Here is a 17806-nt window from a genome sequence, read left to right as displayed (position 1 = left end):
GATCAGTACGGTCTGAGGGCGGAGCCACGTGGAGCCGTGATATTGATGCCCCGCCCACACTTCCTCCAGACTCACTCATGTTTTAGTTTAATTAATACTACGCTCTGCTCTACCTCCACCTGGTACAAGGACATGATGGATTATACACTGGACTTATTTGTTTTAATTTTTTTACAACTCTCACAGTCCTACAGGACCACTTTACAGAGCGGTTGGCATGGCAACTGGTAGTCGGCATTATGTCACATTCTGTTTCTATAGCATCAAATAAATAACTAACAAAACTACCTAAAATAACAGAAACCATCATTGAAAATAAATATGTGACGTGTATTTTAGTGTTTTAGTTTGGCACAAGTCCCGCCCACTAACATGGAGGGGGTGGAGCTTATGACCTATACTGCAGCCAGCCACCAGGGGGAGCTCTACTTGATTTGACTTCACTGTAGAGGAGCTGTTCCATCTTTATTCAGTCTATGCTAAAACCCTGACAACTTTAAAAGATGTATAAGAGTGTAACCTGTGTAACCTCAGAGTTTCTCGTCTCTGTGGTTTCAGACGTCCTGTACTGTGCTGTGACCGTGTACCAGTGATGGAGGTATGAACAAGATCAACCCAAATAATTTACTGATATAATAAAGAAATAATCTGATTTAAGAATATTTTCTTTCTTTTCAGGATCGACTGAATTTACCTTCAACGTCACAAGAAAACGATTCATGTTCCAGCGTTGATAAAGATTTATTTTAGTGTAACTGTGTAATAAAGATTTATTCATCGTCTTATTCTTCTTAACGCGTTTCATTTAAAGCAGAACTGGAGGAGTGGACCAGGTGTCCATGAGAGTAGATGAATGTTGAGATAATAATAACTATGGAAGAGGATTAGAGCCAGGGGAAGAAGAGAAATGTTCTGGTTGTTTTTCAGAACACTGACTCAGTGGTGTGGTGGTTAGAACTGATGCCTCCCAGCCAGAAGGTTCTGGGTTCTAATCCAGGCCCACTGGTTCCTTTCTGTGTGTAGTCTGCATGTTCTCCCTGTTTCTGCGTGGGTTCTCTCCAGGTTCTCCAGCTTCCTCCCACCGTCCAAAGACATGCTGGTTAGGTTCATTGGTGATTCTAAATTGGCCGTAGGTGTGAGTGTCTCTCTGTGTTAGCCCTGTGATAGACTGGAGACCTGTCCAGGGTGGACCCCCCCTCTAGACCGATGACAGCTGGGATAGACTGGAGACCTGTCCAGGGTGGACCCCCCCTCTAGACCAATGACAGCTGGGATAGACTGGAGACCTGTCCAGGGTGGACCCCCCTCTAGACCAATGACAGCTGGGATAGACTGGAGACCTGTCCAGAGTGGACCCCCCCCCCCCCCCCCCCCCAGACCAATGACAGCTGGGATAGACTGGAGACCTGTCCAGGGTGGACCCCCCCTCTAGACCAATGACAGCTGGGATAGACTGGAGACCTGTCCAGGGTGGACCCCCCTCTAGACCAATGACAGCTGGGATAGACTGGAGACCTGTCCAGGGTGGACCCCCCTCTAGACCAATGGCAGCTGGGATAGACTGGAGACCTGTCCAGGGTGGACCCCCCCTCTAGACCTTCTTTTAACCTGATCACTGATTAAACTGATATGTTTAATTCCTCCTCTCGTCCAGCAGGGGGAGCCAGAGGTTGACTCTCACTCCTCTCCACATCTGTCCCCTGGTTCTGGTCCAAGTCTGTCCATCACAGACCAAATAACAGCCAAAAGTATGTGGACAGCAGTGACATCTTCAGGGTCATTCACAGCACATGGACTATTAGTGGGTCCAGGGGCCCCGGGGTCAAAGTTCAGTTCAGATATATTTTGTATAAACTCAGCGCTGCACACTAAGAGGAGGATGTTGTCATCTTGTGTCCAGCTGCTTGCAGATGTTTTTCGTCCGCTTGTCTCATTGTGTGTCTTATTTTAAGACGCTGTGTCTCTTTGGGTGTTTAGAGTTCAGAAAACTAAAACCTCTGTGGTGTGGTGACATGGTTTGTGGTGCTGAGGTTTCCACCTGCGGCTCGTTTGACTCCTCAAACCCCACGGACCCATCCGGCTGGTCTGATGTGAAGCGTGTCCTCGTGTCCTCTGGTCAGTCTCATGGGACAAACTGAGTCCAGTTGGTTTGAAAGTTTGAATCCTGGAGCTGCTGCAGGTTTCTGCTTCACTTCCTGCTGCTGCATGTGTGACAGTGTTGGTGTGTGTTTAACCACGTCGTGGCCACAGGATGTGGTTGAAGGTGTGAAGCAGTTGTTGTACGTCTCCATGGAAACGATCAACTCTGCTTGAGAAATATCTGTGGTGGATGAAGTCAGTTTGACACTTTCTGCTGATGTTTGTGAATAACAGAGAGTTTCTAACGCTCAGTGGTTTTAAACTTTCTGAACGTTACTGAGAGAAAACTGAGGTCAACTGAAGTTCTACAAAAGAACGGTTAAAGAAGAACAAGACCATTTTATGAAAGAGTTGAATTTATTGGATATATGGAGATTCGGAAAACCTGATGCAGTGGAATACTCCTGTTATTCTAGTACTTATAAAACTCATTCGCGTATAGATTATTTCCTAGTTTCAGCATTATTTGTTTCCAAAATTAAAGGGTGCCAATATGGTAGCCTAGTTTTATCTGACCATGCAGCAATATCCCTAATATATGAAGATGATAAGTTGGTAAGAGACCCCCCAAGATGGCGCTTTCAGCCAGAGTGGCTTATGGACCCTGCATTTGTAGATTTCTTAGATAAACAAATTGACTTGTATTTTGAATGGAACACTTCTGAAACATCGGCTAGTATAAGGTGGGAGGCATTTAAGGCCTTCATTAGGGGTCAAATTATTTGTTTCACTAGTTCAAAAAAAAAGAGAGCACAACTTGAAATGAGGACGCTAGAAGGAACAATTAAAAAACTCGAAACTGATCTCTATCAAAATAAATATAGCTCACCAGATAAGCATACAGAACTTCTTACTCTCAGATCTCAGTAGGCCTATAATGAATTATCAGCTCATAAAACTGCATCTAACCTATTGAAATTCTAACAATCATACTATGAACAAGGGGAAAAATCTGGGAAGATATTAGCATGGCGTATTAAACAACAACAAACAGAAAGGTCAATTAATTATATAGAAGCTCCAAATGGGAAAACTGTTTTGAACCCTGAAGAAATTAGTGAGACTTTCAGGGTCTTCTATGAGAGACTGTATAGCTCTGAGTTAGTGTTAATTTCGTCAGACGAGACGAGACTAAATATGTTCGTCAACGACCTTTTTTCCATGACTAAAGCCCAAGTTATGCTTCCGCGTTGACACAGCACGAGGGGGCGTACGGACCTATTACGTCCTTGCGGACCCCCGTACGTCCTACGCAAGGGCCAGACGTGCACCTCCCAAAAATCCTCGACGCGCGTCGAGGCGACGCAACAGCAACGCAGCACCAACGCAGCAGCAACGCAGCGGCATTGGCTGTGATTGGTCCGCTAACTACATCCGCTGGAGACCGCTTTTCCGGTTTCCACTCATAAACATCATTGTCTCCTTTGTCGTGCCCTAATTTGCAATAGAAGTATTTCTTCCTCTGCTTGAATAATTTGGAGCTCCAACGCCAGTCTCTCTGTCTCGGTGTCCATCGTACACTGTGACTACGACAAAAGCCGGAAGGTAAATAACTATACGAGGCGAGATACGTCACAAGAGTCTCGGTCGGTCGGTCACAAAAAATCATAGCGCCCTCTACCGGTGTGGCATGCATTTCGACACGTAAACCCCACGCAGAACCATCACGGTCTCACGACTGCGTCCAAGCAACTGCGTGGCCATTGCGTGACCATTGCGTGGTCACTACGCCGAAGCATAATCCAGTCTTAAGACGAGACAATGATGAGACTGCGCCATTGTCCAAAAACGCTGACTAAGACTAAATTAACATCCATTATAAAAAAGACGAGACTAAAATGTTTTGCATAAAATAAAAACTAAGATAAAATCTCTCTTCAGTTTCGTCTACAATTGTCTCTACTTTTTCATCGTGAGATAGAATATTCAACTGTTAGGCCTTCAAAATATTCCGAATGAGTTCGTGCTGTTGCTGCCAGCCTGTGGCTGCAACATGAAACTACATGGAGCAAGAACACCCATAGATAGACAGTAGAGTGCGGATCGGGCCGCATTTTTCTGTCCGAGCCCGGCCCACGTCCGACAGAGCAGTAACCGAACCCGACCCGAGCCCGACAGGCATTAAGATATTTATGTCTGAGCCCGACCCCAGCCCGACACAGTTAAAATCTATTTTTTTTCTCATACTAATGACACATGCACTTTTTTGTGTGGAAAGCCCGCTTTTATTAAGCAACTGTAGGAAGGCGTTCGGAAATGTCAACAGATGAGCGCATCAGCGCACACGGGGCAAAAAGCGCCGTTATAACGCAGGCGCACACATGTAGCTTAATACGCACGTCTTTCGTTGTCCTGGCTAGTTTGACACATTTCCGCACACAGGAAGACGGATTTGGGGTAATATTTTACATTTATTTTAATCACAAAAACGAACCTTTGCATCAAGTGAAACAGGCCCATTGGCTACCTAGGCCTACATAATAAGCAGTTTTAAATTTTAAATGGTCAATGCCTTATCGCGCTGATGTGACCGAGCCCGACCCGGGCCAGAGTGAGTGCCGACATCGACATGCTAGGTAGAAGGAAGAGGCTCGATATTTGACTGAAATGGTTATCAGAAATAATCTCAGAAATAATTTGTTATATAAAAAAAGACTAAAATGTTTTGACTAAAACTTGACTAAGATATATTGAGTTTTCTTTTGACTAAAACTAGACTAAAAATGACGAGACTTTTAGTCGACTAAAAATTGACTAAGAAAAAAAGATATGTGAATGACTAAATATGACTAAAACTAACAAGGACATTTGGCACAAGACTAAGACTAAGACTAAATTAAAAATAGGTGACAAAATTAACACTACTCTGAGTGCTCTCCCAGTCTGGTTGAGCAGACACAATTTTTGACTGACCTCAATATCCCCAAACTTTCTGAAGAGGAGAGCAAGACATTAGATGAAGAAATAACAAGAACAAGATGAATGTTTAGGAACGGCCAAGTCAAAGTCCTGACCTTAATCCAATAGAAATGTTGTGGAAGGACCTGAAGCAAGCAGTTGATGTGAGGAAACCCACCAACATCTCAGAACTGAAGTGGTTCTGTTCTGAGGAATGGGCTAAAATTCCTCCAAGCTGCTGTAGACCACTGATCAGCTGTTACCAGAAACATTTAGTGACAAGGAGGTCACAGCAGATACTGGACACAAGGAGGACATGATATGGAATATTGGCTCACTTTAGACTGATACATTGGTTGGGTTCTCTTTGTCTACTTTCAGGACTTGTGTGAACATCTATTGATGTTTTGAGTCATTTTTATGCATAAATGTAGAAAATAATAAAGGACAGGGTTAGGATATACTCATAGGACACACTGAAGAAACTCACTCCACAATTAAACATCATCAGCTGATGCTCCCTCTAAGATAAAAAGATAAAATACTTTGGACTGAAACACTCCCCTTTACTTACAAGTCAAAGTTCTACATTTATGAGAGGAGATCTGGTAAAGCTCCGCCCCCTCACCTGATTTACCTGAGACAAACCAGGAAACAGTTTATTATTGTGTGAGACTAAAGAGAGACACAGACGATCAGATTCACCTTCAGACCAAACTAACACCTTCCTCTGAGTGAGTCCAGCTACAGGAGAGAAAAGTGGAAAACTACAACACTGCTGCTTCAAGCTGCTGACTCTCCACACACTGAAGGTGAGTTTGACCAAAAACAGGACTCAAAGTCAAAGGAAGCTTCAGAGAAGTTAGTAGAAGATGGAGGAGAGCCATGACTGACTGGACTTTGTGTCTGCTGTGTTTCAGCTTCACTCAGAAACTAAATGGCTTCCAGATTAGAGCAGGATCTCTGCTGTCCGGTCTGTCAGGAGGTCTTCAGAGATCCTGTTGTTCTGTCATGTAGCCACAGCTTCTGTAAAGTCTGTCTGAAGAACTGGTGGAGAGAGAATCCAACATACCAGTGTCCAGTTTGTATGAGAAGATCTTCAAGAGATGAACCACCTTTAAACTTGGTGTTGAGGAACCTGTGTGAGTCCTTCTTACAGGAGAGAGATCAGAGATCTCCAGAGTCTCTCTGCAGTCTGCACTCTGAGAAACCTAAACTCTTCTGTCTGGACCATCAGCAGCCAGTGTGTGTCATCTGCAGAGATTCAGAAAAACACTCCAACCACAGATTCAGTCCCATCGATGAAGCTGCACGACGGTACAAGATAAACCTTCAGGAAACTCTGGAGCCCTTAAAGGAGAAGTTAAAGGTTTGTGAAGAAGTTAAAGTGAAGTTTGATGAAACAGAAAAACACATCAAGGTCCAGGCCCGACACACAGAGAGGCAGATTAAGGAGCAGTTCAAGAAGCTTCACCAGTTTCTAGCAGAGGAAGAGGAGGCCAGGATGGCTGCACTGAGGGAGGAAGAGGAGCAGAAGAGTCAGATGATGAAGGAGAAGATGGAGACTCTGAGCAGAGAGATAGCAGCTCTTTCAGACACAGTCAGAGCCACAGAGGAGGAGCTGAGAGCTGAAGACGTCTCATTCCTGAACAACTACAAGGCTGCAGTGGAAAGAGTCCAGCTCTGCCCCCTGCTGGATGATCCACAGCTGCCCTCAGGAGCTCTGATAGACCAGGCCAAACATCTGGGCAACCTGACCTTCAACATCTGGAACAACATGAAGGACATGGTCTCCTACACTCCTGTCATTCTGGATCCAAACACTGCTCATCCAAGACTGTTCCTGTCTGAAGATCTGACCAGTGTGAGAGGAGGAGATAAACAACATCTTCCTGATAATCCAGAGAGGTTTGATTATGTCTGGTCTGTCCAGGGCTCTGAGGGCTTTAACTCAGGGACTCACAGCTGGGATGTTGATGTTGGAGATGACACAGTGTGGACAATGGGTGTGACAGCAGAGTCTGTCCAGAGGAAGGGAGGAATACGATCTGGATTGTGGAGAATAATGCTCTATAAAGGTAAATACTCAGCACGTTCACCACCACATCCTTCCACTGGTCTCTCAGTAGAGAAGAATCTCCAGAGGATCAGAGTGAATCTGGACTGGAACAGAGGAAATCTGTCGTTCTTTGATCTTGATACTAACACACACATACACACCATCACACACACTTTCACTGAGAAGATGTTTCCATTCATTGGAATTGGGGATAAACTCCCAGTGAAGATATTACCAGTGAATCAGATCAGTTAGAGATAAACATTATGATTATAAATGTGTGTTGGGCTGTAACAACTAATCAATGTCAGTGATCATATAAAATGTAGTTTTGTCAACACGGTGTTAAAGAAGAACAAGATGAATGTTTAGGAACGGCCAAGTCAAAGTCCTGACCTTAATCCAATAGAAATGTTGTGGAAGGACCTGAAGCAAGCAGTTGATGTGAGGAAACCCACCAACATCTCAGAACTGAAGTGGTTCTGTTCTGAGGAATGGGCTAAAATTCCTCCAAGCTGCTGTAGACCACTGATCAGCTGGTACCAGAAACCGGGAAGGGTTCAGTTACTTTTACAACTCAAAGAGATGAACAAATGATTAATATTTCTGTTCCATGTGTTTGATTGGGTTCTATCTTTGTTGACTTTCAGGACTTGAGTTATAATCTGTTGATGTTTTGTGTCATTTTTGTAAAGAAATAGTCTCATGATTATGTTTCTGTCAGAACAGACGATGACTTTGTGAAACATTCAACAGTGTAAATGTGTTTTGTTTTTTGCTACTTCTGCAGCTTTAATCAACGTTTGTTGGTGTTAAATGATCTTTATGAATAAAACTGATGCTGACATTTACCTGCACAGGAAGTAGTGTGATAAATACATTTAACTGCTTTCAGAGAAACAACGTAGAAAGAGTTGAGCTGAGGTTTATTTTTCTCTGATAAAACATCACTTCAGTCTTCAGTCAGATCCTCCAACGGCCTCAGAGAAATGATCCAACATGATCCAGGTCTGAGTCTTAAACCAGGCTCTGGTTTCTGGAGCTGACCTGAGCTGAACTCTGATTGGAGCTGAGCTGCCTCCTCTCTCTGGGTTTAATGTTTCTGACGCTGCTCTCTGAATTATTCTGAATTATTGATGAGAGCTCTCAGAGATTTTAGTCAAAAATTCAGGAGTCTGGTTCCAACAGAGACAAACACCAACAGATCCTCCAGCCGGACTGGATCTGAGTCTGAGGAGGTGGAGACTGAGACCATGTCCCTGCTGTAGCTCAGGTCTGATCTGATGGACATGTCCTCCACATGAAGACACATGTCTGCTGTCCTCCTCTCTGCTGCAGTGTTTCCTGACAGAGACCACACCTCCACCATCATCACCTGTCAAGTCTGACAACACAAGGGAACCTGCACACACAGGATGTTCTCTTCAAAATAAAAGCCCGACAGGGAAACCACGCCTCCCCCTGAGGGATTAGTGTTGGTGTCTGATGGAATAAAGTCAGCAAGAGAAAAAATAAAATGTACAGGAAATGAATAAAAAGATTAATGGTATGTGTTTACGTAATAAATAGAGAGACCACCTGATCTCTCTGACCTTTTTAAATCAGAAACTAAGTTTAGTTTTTTCTTTGAAATCAGAGAAAACGTCAGAAATCTGAGATTAGATCCAGTTTCCTTTTTTTTTTTTTTTTTTGTTACAGAATTGTCCCATTTTGACATTTTAAATTCAGACATGAGAGATTAAGGTTAGGTTTAGATTAGGTTTTTAGGTTTTTATTTTATTTTATTTATTATGTGAGAAAGAGAGAGAAACGTTTTTTCGATTTTTCTGTATGTTGCAAACGTATTGAGAAATTAACAATAAAGAAATCTTGAATCTTGAATCTTGAATTAAAGAGTTTAATTTAAACATCAGTCAAAGGTCAGAACCAAACATTTTGTATTTTCATATCATTTTTAATCGTATTTATTATTTATTTTATTAACTCAGAAAAAGTCAGAGCCCCTTGTATTTTTAATTTATTTTTGACACCATTATGTCACATCCTGTTTCTATAGCGTCAAATAACTAAAAGGAGATATTGACACTTGAACGTTCATCAACATTATATTAACTACCTAAAATGACAGAAACCATCATTGAAAATAAATATATGACGTGTATTTTAGTGTTTTAGTTTGGCACAAGTCCCGCCCACTAACATGGAGGGGGCGGAGCTTATGACCTATACTGCAGCCAGACACCAGGGGGAGCTCTACTTGCTTTGACTTCACTGTAGAGGAGCTGTTCCATCTTTATTCAGTCTATGCTAAAACCCTGACAACTTTAAAAAATGTATAAGAGTGTAACCTGTGTAACCTCAGAGTTTCTCGTCTCTGTGGTTTCAGACGTCCTGTACTGTGCTGTGACCGTGTAACAGTGATGGAGGTATGAACAAGATCAACCCAAATAATTTACTGATATAATAAAGAAATAATCTGATTTAAGAATATTTTCTTTCTTTTCAGGATCGACTGAATTTACCTTCAACGTCACAAGGAAAACGATTCATGTTCCAGCGTTGATAAAGATTTATTTTAGTGTAACTGTGTTTTTTTTTTTTATTGATCTTATTTTTATGACATAAAAATACTTCATACTCTAATATTGATTTTCTCTTTTTAAGGAGAATTTCTAACGTTGTTGTTTCTGATCCATAATAATAAAGATTTATTCATCGTCTTATTCTTCTTAACGCGTTTCATTTAAAGCAGAACTGGAGGAGTGGACCAGGTGTCCATGAGAGTAGATGAATGTTGAGATAACAATAACTATGGAAGAGGATTAGAGCCAGGGGAAGAAGAGAAATGTTCTGGTTGTTTTTCAGAACACTGACTCAGTGGTGTGGTGGTCATCACTGATGCCTCCCAGCCAGAAGGTTCTGGGTTCTAATCCAGGCCGACTGGTTCCTTTCTGTGTAGAGTTTGCATGTTCTCCCTGTGTCTGCGTGGGTTCTCTCCAGGTTCTCCAGCTTCCTCCCACCGTCCAAAGACATGCTGGTTAGGTTCATTGGTGATTCTAAATTGGCCGTAGGTGTGGGTGTCTCTCTGTGTTAGCCCTGTGATAGACTGGAGACCTGTCCAGGGTGGACCCCCCCTCTAGACCAATGACAGCTGTGATAGACTGGAGACCTGTTCAGGGTGGACCCCCCTCTAGACCGATGACAGCTGGGATAGACTGGAGACCTGTCCAGGGTGGACCCCCCCTCTAGACCGATGAGAGCTGGGATAGACTGGAGACCTGTCCAGGGTGGACCCCACCTCTAGACCAATGGCAGCTGGGATAGACTGGAGACCTGTCCAGGGTGGACCCCCCCTCTAGACCTTCTTTTAACCTGATCACTGATTAAACTGATATGTTTAATTCCTCCTCTTGTCCAGCAGGGGGAGCCAGAGGTTGACTCTCACTCCTCTCCACATCTGTCCCCTGGTTCTGGTCCAAGTCTGTCCATCACAGACCAAATAACAGCCAAAAGTATGTGGACAGCAGTGGCATCTTCAGGGTCATTCACAGCACATGGACTATTAGTGGGTCCAGGGGCCCCGGGGTCAAAGTTCAGTTCAGACATATTTTGTAAAAGCTCAGTGCTGCACATTAAGAGGAGGATGTTGTCATCTTGTGTCCAGCTGTTTGCAGATGTTTTGCGTCTCCTTGTCTCATTGTGTGTCTTATTTTAAGACGCTGTGTCTCTTTGGGTGTTTAGAGTTCAGAAAACTAAAACCTCTGTGGTGTGGTGACATGGTTTGTGGTGCTGAGGTTTCCACCTGCGGCTCGTTTGACTCCTCAAACCCCACGGATCCATCCGGCTGGTCTGACGTGAAGCGTGTCCTCGTGTCCTCTGGTAGGTCTCGTGGGACAAACTGAGTCCAGTTGGTTTGAAAGTTTGAATCCTGGAGCTGCTGCAGGTTTCTGCTTCACTTCCTCTCACCCAGTGACAGGCTCCAGCCCCCCCCCCCCCCCCCCCCTATTCTGATGATTTCTTCCTTCCTGTTTTGTCACACAGAGAGTTAGCTACGGCCATGAGCCTAATTATAATGCAGTTAGTGACAGACTGCTCAGTTCGAGTTGTTTCCTGTACATTCAGCAGAAAAAGGTAGCCCCTCACCTTAATACATTTCTCTCTCTGCAACATCTGGACAGAAATGATAAGTTCACTAATGACAGGTCAGTCAACTCTTCCTCAATCTGCTGTTTCAGTTCAACTGTTTGATTGTTGACTGTTTCTCTTGTGTCTGGTAACAGGTCTGAGGATGAGGCTGCAGTGTTTCTGTCTTATTCTGTCCACCATGGTCACAGGTAAGATCTGGACCCTCCAGGTTTTAACAGAGGAGTCAGGACCAGGGATGATGTTGTGATTTTGAGCTTCCAGATGTTCTCGTCCTCCTCAGGTTCTGTCCTGAATGCTTGGAAGATAACGGGGTCTCCGTCGGTCAATGTATCCAGAGGAGACGACGCCGTCCTGGGCTGCTCCTTGACTCCAGAGAGAACGGACTACTCAGGGAGGATCACGGTGAAGTGGCTGGCGAGAACAACGATCTCTGAGCCGTTCTTTGTGTGCACAGTTAAAAACGAGTCCATGGAAGGAGGCAACAACTGTTCATGGCCGGAGCTGAAATATTCTCTTAATGGAGATCCTCGACGGGGAGAGATGTCGCTGCTCATCAGGAAGGTGGAGCTGATGGACAACGGCTTGTTCTTCTGCAAAGTGGAGCTGGAGAACACTTCTCCGTGGCGGAGAAATTATTTTGAAGCAAGGATAGATCTGTCTGTTGAAGGTAAGGATCTGATGGATGAGGAGTAGAGGTTCTAGTGGGCCACCTAGACCTTCATTGACCTCCAAGTTCATTAAAACACGTCTTAATACGATCATTATGACTCCACTGCTGTAGAAACCATCAACATCATACAGATACACAATAAAACAGGACGTAGCATCGTAGACAGGTATCTCATATAGAGAGATGAATGTCATTACTAAAGAAAGAAACTCACTTAGAACAATTCATAAAGTCTCCTCTCACTCTCTGCAGCCACCAGCGCCACATACGTCAAATCCAGCAGAAGCATCAATGTCGACCCAATAAAATGACAGAAATATACATAACAGATGTAAATAGAATTCATTTTATCACCAGAACTTTAGAAACTATCTAGAGTTCTCCTCAGAGCCTGTCAACCAAGGGTAGCGCTCATAGTTGCTGACCTGAACGTTCCCCCGGTCTTCTCTTTCTCTTCATTTGTTCCACCTTTTATCTTGAGCACTTTCTTTGTCTCCACCTCCTCCTTCTTCTCGTTTTCTTCTTCTTCTGTTCTGTTTCCAGTAGATGTGATGCTCCTCCTCTACAGTGGTCGATGTTTTGGTGTGAACTCATGTATCTGATGACATCATTTGATCTGGTCTCCATAGTAACGGTTAAATCTGGTCACAGTCACTGATCAGGATGGATAAATCAGTTCTGGCGTTGAGGAGACGATCAGTTTCTCAGATGGAAAACAGAAAAAATGAATGAACCAGTGTTGGGCACGTTACTTTTAAAAAGTAATTAATTATAGTTATTCGTTACTTCTTCCAGAAAGTAACTGAGTTAGAAACTGAATTACTCCACTATAAAAGTAACTAGTTACCAAGGAAACTATTGCCTGTTTAAATATGTTTAAATACGTCTAAGAATTAGATTTTTGAACACTGCCCTGCCGCTGATTGGCTTACCATCTTACCCTACCTTAGCCAGTGATCATCACTTATGTGGCTACCGCATCCACCCCACCCACAGGGGGAAAAAAACAACAACAAAAAACACCTACGGGTTAGGGTTAGGGGTTAGGGGTTAGGTAGGGATTAGGGTTAGGTTTGGGTATAAGGAGTAACCTTACTCCTAAAGGAAAGGCTACTTATGCGCAGGCACAGGTTGTATCGGGGTTAGGTAGGGGTTAGGGGTTAGGGTTATGGCTTAGGGGTTAGGTAGGGGTTAGGGGTTAGGGTTATGGCTTAGGGTTAGGGGTTAGGGGCAAGTAACGCAGTGCAGGTAACGCACCACATTTTACTGTCGGTAACGGTAGCTGCGTTGTAATGGAGGAAATAGTAATTAGTTAGATTACCCATTGCTGAAAAAAATAACGCTGTCTATTTTAACGCCGTTATTCCCATCATTGTAATTAACATCATGATTCTGTGGTTCACTATTTGGCAGCTAAACCCGAGATCCTGAGCCTCTCTGTGGTGGATGAACCCTGCGGCCCTGGCAGCGCCCCCCGGTCGCTTCGGTGTGAATTCGAGGGCCACCCGCTGCCTAAAATGGTGTGGCTGATGGCCTCCAGGCGCCTTCTGGAGCCCCAGGGCCACACAACAGAGATGGGGCCCTACCGTCGGATCAGCTGTGTCCCCTACCTGGAGGACGAGGTGTTGACCTGCAGGCTGGAGACTCCTCTGGACGAAGTAGAGAGGACGTATCCCACCAGTGATTCACTGCCCAGTGTCCTGACCGTCGTATTGGCTGTCGTTGGCCTCGTCGTGTTCCCGACGATGTCGACAGGACTCATGTGCTTCTGTTGGAGTGAGCGACTGACGCAACACTGACATTTTGACTCAGTGGTCACTTGTGGTATTACAACAACAACCAAAACTAAACCTGTGTCTCAGTTTCATGAATATCTGCTGTAACACAGTTTTATAGAGATTATTCTTTAAAAGGTTAAAATATGTTCAGAGAAGTGCAGCTACTGAGTTTATACTCTTGGTCGTGTATTTACCATCTAGACCTTCAATGACCTCCAACCTCATTAAAACACGTCTTAATACGATGGTTATGATCCACTGCTGTAGAAACCATCAACATCATCCAGATACACAATAAAACAGACGTAGCATCGTAGACAGGTATCTCATATAGAGATGAATGTCATTACTAAAGAAAGAAACTCACTTAGAACAATTCATAAAGTCTCCTCTCACTCTCTGCAGCCACCAGCGCCACATACGTCAAATCCAGCAGAAGCATCAATGTCGACCCAATAAAATGACAGAAATATATGTAACAGATGTAAATAGAATTCATTTTATCACCAGAACTTTAGAAACTATCTAGAGTTCTCCTCAGAGCCTGTCAACCAAGGGTAGCGCTCATAGCTGCTGACCTGAAAGTTTCCCTGGCTGGGTCAGGCTAGCTAGCTCCAGGGTTGGGCGGCCTTTCCTCACAATATCCAGCTTTTCCTTCAAAGTCCGCCATGAAAATGTCTTTCTAAGAAGATCTGCAACCAGATGGATAGCCTCTCCTCCTTTCCGCAGAAAGTACACTAATGTGGTCTATAGCTAGCTCTTTATTGTGATTAGCTCTAGCTCGTGCTCCATTCAAGCAGAATCTTTAGAATGAATTAAAAAACAACAACATAAAAGTGACTGCAGTCAGGCTAGCCAGGTTAGCTCTGTGACATTTGGCCCAGATTTATCCTAAAGTGTTAGAGTTAGCTTAGCATCTCCAGCGTTTCTGTTCCTTCGTGGTGACAGAATAAATCACATATAATAACATCTCATCTCTGTTGTTTGTATCTGCAGAAAAGAAACATCCGGTGTCAAACTCTCCGGCTGATGAAGGAGAAACAGTTCAGCCGACTTATTCAGTCATCGAGTCGTTGGGACAGGACTCCACTTCCTGTGAGTCCCGTCGACTCAGAAATGTCTGAATTTACTAAAGCGACGCCTGCAGCAGAGGATCTACAGCTGCAGACAGGACTGTTGTCAAACGCTGGCTGAGACTTGTATTTGTGTTGCAAATGAGATGAATCATCGACACAAAGCAGCTGCTGCTTTCATTTCCACTGTTTGTGTTTCAGCTCAGCCGGTCACCTTCCTCCAGCCCGGTCAGCAGAACCAGGAAACAGGTGAGCTGACAGAGCAACCAGGTGAGCTCAGGTATTTTACAGGACAGGAGGACAAGATGGAGACAAATCCTTTCTATGGTCATACAGCACTAAGATACAGCAGTGTATGGAAGCTACTGTCCAGAGCATAGTCTGTATATAAATATGGACACCACGTCTCCTCTTCCTCTCATTGGTCAAACTGACTCTATTGTCCCGGGGATACGGGCGGCGCCATCTTGTGAGTTTGGAGCCAGAGTCTGATCAGTACGGTCTGAGGGCGGAGCCACGTGGAGCCGTGATATTGATGCCCCGCCCACACTTCCTCCAGACTCACTCATGTTTTAGTTTAATTAATACTACGCTCTGCTCTACCTCCACCTGGTACAAGGACATGATGGATTATACACTGGACTTATTTGTTTTAATTTTTTTACAACTCTCACAGTCCTACAGGACCACTTTACAGAGCGGTTGGCATGGCAACTGGTAGTCGGCATTATGTCACATTCTGTTTCTATAGCATCAAATAAATAACTAACAAAACTACCTAAAATAACAGAAACCATCATTGAAAATAAATATGTGACGTGTATTTTAGTGTTTTAGTTTGGCACAAGTCCCGCCCACTAACATGGAGGGGGCGGAGCTTATGACCTATACTGCAGCCAGACACCAGGGGGAGCTCTACTTGCTTTGACTTCACTGTAGAGGAGCTGTTCCATCTTTATTCAGTCTGTGCTAAAACCCTGACAACTTTAAAAGATGTATAAGAGTGTAACCTGTGTAACCTCAGAGTTTCTCGTCTCTGTGGTTTCAGACGTCCTGTACTGTGCTGTGACCGTGTACCAGTGATGGAGGTATGAACAAGATCAACCCAAATAATTTACTGATATAATAAAGAAATAATCTGATTTAAGAATATTTTCTTTCTTTTCAGGATCGACTGAATTTACCTTCAACGTCACAAGAAAACGATTCATGTTCCAGCGTTGATAAAGATTTATTTTAGTGTAACTGTGCTTTTACTTTTTTATTGATCTTATTTTTATGACATTAAAATACTTTGTACTTTAATACTGATTTTCTCTTTTTAAGGAGAATTTCTAATGTTGTTGTTTCTGATCCATAATAATAAAGATTTATTCATCGTCTTATTCTTCTTAACGCGTTTCATTTAAAGCAGAACTGGAGGAGTGGACCAGGTGTCCATGAGAGTAGATGAATGTTGAGATAACAATAACTATGGAAGAGGATTAGAGCCAGGGGAAGAAGAGAAATGTTCTGGTTGTGTTTCAGAACACTGACTCAGTGGTGTGGTGGTCATCACTGATGCCTCCCAGCCAGAAGGTTCTGGGTTCTAATCCAGGCCGACTGGTTCCTTTCTGTGTGTAGTCTGCATGTTCTCCCTGTGTCTGCGTGGGTTCTCTCCAGGTTCTCCAGCTTCCTCCCACCGTCCAAAGACATGCTGGTTAGGTTCATTGGTGATTCTAAATTGGCCGTAGGTGTGAGTGTCTCTCTGTGTTAGCCCTGTGATAGACTGGAGACCTGTCCAGGGTGGACCCCCCCTCTAGACCAGTGACAGTTGGGATAGACTGGAGACCTGTCCAGGGTGGACCCCCCCTCTAGATCAATGACAGCTGGGATAGACTGGAGACCTGTCCAGGGTGGACCCCCCCTCTAGACCGATGACAGCTGGGATAGACTGGAGACCTGTCCAGGGTGGACCCCCCCCCTCTAGACCAATAACAGCTGTTATCACATTTCTTTCTTTTAACCTGATCACTGATTAACCTGATATGTTTAATTCCTCCTCTCGTCCAGCAGGGGGAGCCAGAGGTTGACTCTCACTCCTCTCCATATCTGTCCCCTGGTTCTGGTCCAAGTCTGTCCATCACAGACCAAATAACAGCCAAAAGTATGTGGACAGCAGTGACATCTTCAGGGTCATTCACAGCACATGGACTATTAGTGGGTCCAGGGGCCCCGGGGTCAAAGTTCAGTTCAGATATATTTTGTATAAATTCAGTGCTGCACACTAAGAGGAGGATGTTGTCATCTTGTGTCCAGCTGCTTGCAGATGTTTTGCGTCTCCTTGTCTCATTGTGTGTCTCATTTTAAGACGCTGTGTCTCTTTGGGTGTTTAGAGTTCAGAAAACTAAAACCTCTGTGGTGTGGTGACATGGTTTGTGGTGCTGAGGTTTCCACCTGCGGCTCGTTGGACTCCTCAAACCCCACGGACCCATCCAGCTGGTCTGACGTGAAGCGTGTCCTTGTGTCCTCTGGTCAGTCTCATGGGACAAACTGAGTCCAGTTGGTTTGAGAGTTTGAATCCTGGAGCTGCTGCAGGTTTCTGCTTCACTTCCTGCTGCTGCATGTGTGACAGTGTTGGTGTGTGTTTAACCACGTCGTGGCCACAGGATGTGGTTGAAGGTGTGAAGCAGTTGTTGTTATGTCTCCATGGAAACGATCAACTCTGCTTGAGAAACAGCTGTGGTGGATGAAGTCAGTTTGACACTTTCTGCTGATGTTTGTGAATAACAGAGAGTTTCTAACGCTCAGTGGTTTTAAACTTTCTGAACGTTACTGAGAGAAAACTGAGGTCAACTGAAGTTCTACAAAAGAACGGTTAAAGAAGAACAAGATGAATGTTTAGGAACGGCCAAGTCAAAGTCCTGACCTTAATCCAATAGAAATGTTGTGGAAGGACCTGAAGCAAGCAGTTGATGTGAGGAAACCCACCAACATCTCAGAACTGAAGTGGTTCTGTTCTGAGGAATGGGCTAAAATTCCTCCAAGCTGCTGTAGACCACTG

General features: G+C 44.1%; 1 protein-coding gene across 1 annotated transcript; it reads left to right on the top strand.

Annotated features, from left to right (window-relative positions):
* Nucleotides 1-5947: 5947 nt before the first annotated feature.
* Nucleotides 5948-7351, top strand: LOC311496900 (nuclear factor 7, brain-like; the record flags this gene model as incomplete). The annotated part of the gene is made up of 1 exon (XM_084556929.1): nt 5948-7351. Exon 1 carries the CDS (start codon nt 5975-5977, stop codon nt 7349-7351), a length of 1377 nt encoding a protein of 458 aa, XP_084413055.1. The 5' UTR covers nt 5948-5974.
* Between the last annotated feature and the right edge of the window lie 10455 nt (nt 7352-17806).

This window comes from Chelon labrosus, assembly GCF_963514085.1.
Source record: "Chelon labrosus genome assembly, chromosome: 12".
Lineage (NCBI taxonomy): Eukaryota > Metazoa > Chordata > Actinopteri > Mugiliformes > Mugilidae > Chelon > Chelon labrosus.
The sequence above is the reverse complement of the archived record's forward strand: the minus strand, read 5'-3'. Positions and strand labels throughout refer to the sequence as shown.